The 4,436-nt window shown below is 55.6% G+C and overlaps 1 protein-coding gene across 1 annotated transcript; it reads right to left on the bottom strand.

Moving 5' to 3' along the window:
• Positions 1–373: 373 nt before the first annotated feature.
• Foxi1 (forkhead box I1) lies at positions 374–4,161 on the bottom strand. Its single transcript, XM_040273328.2, has 2 exons — positions 3,495–4,161; positions 374–2,069 (listed from the first exon to the last, which is right to left on the bottom strand). The coding sequence occupies exons 1-2, from the start codon at positions 4,069–4,071 to the stop codon at positions 1,510–1,512; spliced, it is 1,137 nt and encodes a 378-aa protein (XP_040129262.2). The 5' UTR covers positions 4,072–4,161; the 3' UTR covers positions 374–1,509.
• Positions 4,162–4,436: the final 275 nt, after the last annotated feature.

Raw genomic sequence — 4,436 nt, 5'->3', positions numbered from 1 at the left:
GAGACCTGGGCGTGGGCCACATGAGCATTTCAGGCAAGTCACTGGACCACTCAGAACCTCAGGTTCTCCATCTGTATAATGAGACTAGTCCCTCCCTCTTACTGATGATCATAGCCAAGGTTTGAGGTTTGCATGAGCTGGAAAGACCTGTGTTCAACACAGTTAGGTTCCTTCCATACACCTACCCCGCCCCCATTGACCCCTGCCTTTATGTCAGGGACCTTGGTCTAGCCTTGAACCAGGGAAGCAGAGTCTTGATCCCATCTTTTCTCTGCCTCCTGTCCCAAACACCTTCAGCCTCAGGCTATCCTAGGTCCTGTGTTGAATCAGGTAGCAGAAAGATGGGAAAAACTCACAAGGGAGGGTCACGCGCTTCTGCACACCATTTGTCTTTTAATTAAAAAGAAAATAGGAAAACCAAACAACACTTCCAGGTGTGGGTGATAAAACATCACAGGCTTATAACGTAGGTACAAAAACAAGAGCTGCTTTAAAAAACCCCCTGTGAGGGAGACGGAAGACCCCTCCGTTGAGGTCACTGTTTTCTCAGTCAGACATCCCCGGCGCCTGGGCTACAAAGAGAAATGCCTACTCGGCCATGTTTCTCTAGGAAGACTCAGCACCCCAGCTCACTGGACCACGACACACATGCGCAGGAAACTGGACTTTACAAAATTCGCAAGTGGGCAGCACTGGGGTGGGAGGTTTAGGAGGGTATGCCCTACTCTTCTCGATGACCCCTGGCTCTGTTCAAGGTCTCTGTCAGGAAAGAGACACCCTACACTGCAAATGCTAGATACACTGTCCTCTAGGGACACCTGGGCTGGGATTCCTGAAGTCCACTGGTGGGTTCTCTCCTTGAGTCGTGGCCAAAAGAAGGTCTTGCAGACAAATTGGGACAAGCAGAATAAGGACAGACCAGGATGAGTCAGGCCTGGGCTGGAGCTTATTTTGATGGGCAACCAGAAGGCTCTGGGGAGATTTTGTATAGTTGCCACAATCAGATTCTCACTGACTTCCTTAGTTAGCTGCTCCACCAGTTCCTTCATCCCTGCCTCCTTTGGACCCATCTTTAGGGGTCACTCAGATCCAGATTCCACTTCTTGCCCTGCCATTTCCTAGCTTATATGACCTTGTAAAATAATTTCCTTGAGCCTCAGTTTCCTCATCTGTTGAATGGGAGAGGTTCACATGAACCTCACAGGGTGACTGTAAATAGTGTGACCTCACCCTCCGAGAACATGCACCCAGCACAGAATATGCCCAACAGATGGCCACCATCATTACTGTCATCCAGGCAATGGTGGATCCACTGCAGAGTTGGTGAGTCTGTGTATAGACGCAATTGTGATAAACAGAAGGTTTGAACAACGTTCTAGGAAGAACGTTGCATTCCTCTGGGCTTCAAGTTCAGAGGTCTTGGGTCATGGCTTGGGGAGGGGAGCTGGCCTGGAAGACACGGTTGCATTTCTCTCTGGCATGTCCATGAGGCCCAGGAGCTGTTCCAATCTAGACCTCGGTGCCTTCCCTGGGGTAGAGGGTGCTGTTGGAGTTGATGCTGTTGTAGAAGTGAGGGCTGAACTGGTTGAGGACCGAGCCACCGTAGCCCAGAGGGTTGGTGGGCATGGGGTTGGCCCACTCGCCCCCGCCCCCGTGGCCACCGAGGTTGGTCAGTGGGGTGTAGGAGTTGAAGCTCAGTGAGTTCTGCCCCATCTTGTCGGTGGGCTCGGGGCTCAGTGCTGGAGTGGCCACAGGGCGGCCCATGGGGCTGGAGCCGCTCACACAGGCTGTCATGGTGGAGAGGAAGCTGCTGAGGCACGGGGTGACTGAGGGTGGAGGGGAGGACCGCTTCCCTGGGGAGCTGGTGGTGCCCGGCGAGGCTCTGTCCAAAATGTCCTGAGGCTCTGTGGTCGTGGGGCTGCCCGCCAGGAGAGTGTTCTCAGTTTTCTCTGAGGTCAAGGAGCCTGTGCTAGAGGAGACATCGGATTTTCTCTTCCTTTTCCTGCGGAAATTTCCATTGTCGAACATCTTCTCACAGTTGGGGTCCAGAGTCCAGTAATTTCCTTTGCCTGAAACAAAAGTGAGAGAGAGTAGGTACCTGGAGATGGGCAGAACGCCTTCTATGGCTCCTAAAAACAAGGGTGGCAAAGGCAGAAAGAAGAGAAGGAAAGCCTGGGACTGAGATATGGAGGAATGTCCCATGCCACCTACCCACACCCACCATCTTTGCTCATTACAGGTAGGAAGGGAGGCTGAGTGCTGGGTGTCCCTGGGGTTATAGGAGAGTCTATGGGTCATGGCGTGGGGAGGGTAGGTGGAATAGTGGTCAAGAGCTTCCATGGCTAAAGTTGAAGAAAACTCAGGAAGAATTCAAGACTCCCTGAGAGTCTTGGGCATGGAGTCTGAAGACAGAGTTGAGTCCTGGCTTTGCTCCTAACTTTGTGTGAACCTCAATTTCCTAGTCTGACAAATGGGCATATTGGACCTATCCCCACTTCCTGAGGCTCACCGTGGGAAGGACAGACACTAGGTGTGTTAAAGGGCCTTATAACCAGGAAGTGCCATTGGAGGGACAGCCTGAACTACTCCCGCTGTGGTGCCTTTGCTGGGGGGTTGGGGGTGGTCTTTGAATAGGACACTGGCCCTCTTCTGCAGGGAGAAACAGACCTGGCCAGTGCTAACTTCAAAGAGAGCAGAGCTGGGGTTTGTCTGAGCCCTACCCTGGCTTCCAATGGTGGAACAACGTGGACATTAATTTGGGGAAATGGAAGCGTGAAGATTTAATACATTGCTCTGCAAGTCTCTGGACTTTGTAGAGCTTCATCTTTACAAAGCAAAATTCACAGCCTCTGCTGACAGACCTGCTTTCAAGATCAAGTCCAGCACTACCCTTCATCCTCTGTGACCTGAGGAGGCAAGCTATCTCAGCTCTGAATGTTATTTTCCTTATCTGTAAAATGGCTTTAATAGGAGCTACCCTGCAGGGGAGTTGTGGGGTCAGAGGAGAGTCTGTGGGTGGGGAGGGAGGCTGCACCATGGGGCCATTCACAGTTGCCCAGATAGGCCAGAGCTTCTGCCGGCAGGCTCCAGGCCCATTCACCAAAGGCTCCCTAGCTCAGGTGCTGGGGATGCCAGGCATCCTAACCACAGCAGCCAGTTAAGTATTTGTTAACATCAAAGACTCTGCCTGTCTTATCTCATTACCCACAAGACAAGTCACTAAGGGAGACACAGCCACTGTCCCTGTTTTTCAGATGAGGAAACTGAGGCTCAGAGAGCTAACCCTGCCCTGCCTCACTAATTGGAACCCACTGAAACCTAAATCTACCCTCTGGCCCACATTCTCCTCCACTGTTAAGCTCCCTCCAGCCCTGGGACCTGGCAGCCCTCGTCAGAACTTTCTAGAATGGGGTTTGGGCAGGATGGAAGGCGCCTTCTTTCGGGCGCAGGAGCTGGCTGCAGGGAGCTTCCCTGCCGGCGCTGGCAGCCCTCACCTGGGTCGTCCTCGTCCCGAGGCACCTTCTTGAAGCAGTCGTTGAGCGACAGGTTGTGGCGGATGGAGTTCTGCCAGCCGGCCTTGCTCTTGTTGTAGAAGGGGAAGTTGTCGGCCACGTACTGGTAGATCTGGCTCAGGGTGAGGCGCTTGTCGGGCGCCCCGTGGATGGCCATGGCGATGAGCGCCGAGTAGGAGTAGGGGGGCCGCACCAGCTTCATGAGCTCCTCCTGCGAGGGGATGGGCAGCCAGCCCAGGTCGCTGCCCCCCAGCCCGGGCATGCCGGGCAGCAGCTGGCGCTGCATGCCGTAGGCCTGGGGCAGGAAGGGGCTGGCGTTGGCGCCCGGCAGGTAGGGCGGCGGGGTCATGGCGGGCCCGTTGAGCCACAGGTACGGGTTGGGGGTGGCCCCGTACTCGCCGCCGCCCTCGAAGGAGGGGGGCCGCTGCGGGCTGGGCACGCCCTGCGGGTGGAAGAAGTTCTCGTAGTAGAGGTTCATCTCGGGGGGCTCCTGGCCCAGGCTGGGGAACTGGGGGCTGCAGCGGGGCGGGGAGGGCGCTGGGAGGTCGAAGGAGCTCATGCTGGGGCTGGGCTCAGCTGGAGCCACCTGCCTGGCACCTGCGTGCACCGGTGAGCTGCCCCTGCCAGGTGCTCCTGGGCCCAGCCTCCGATTTATACCCGCAGGGCTCGGCGGCCCCACCCAGGGGCGGCCACCTGCGGCAGGTCCCAGAGGCCCGCCTCCCTGCTCCTGGCCAGCCTGGCCTCAGGCACTAAGGACACACCGGGAAAGCTTATTAGAGTGACATTGAAATTGACAGTCGCCCTGATCCTTTCTTCCAGGGTTCCTTCTCTCTTTGCCTCCTGTCCCCTCTACATCTTATCCCTGGCGTCTGTCACACTCTTATCTGTGTCTCATCTCTCTCTCTTCCGTTCCCCTCCCCCGAC

Source organism: Ictidomys tridecemlineatus, chromosome 1 (assembly GCF_052094955.1).
Source record: "Ictidomys tridecemlineatus isolate mIctTri1 chromosome 1, mIctTri1.hap1, whole genome shotgun sequence".
In the NCBI taxonomy this organism is placed as follows: domain Eukaryota; kingdom Metazoa; phylum Chordata; class Mammalia; order Rodentia; family Sciuridae; genus Ictidomys; species Ictidomys tridecemlineatus.
Note: the sequence above shows the minus strand (reverse complement) of the source record. Positions and strands in the feature narration are given on the sequence as shown.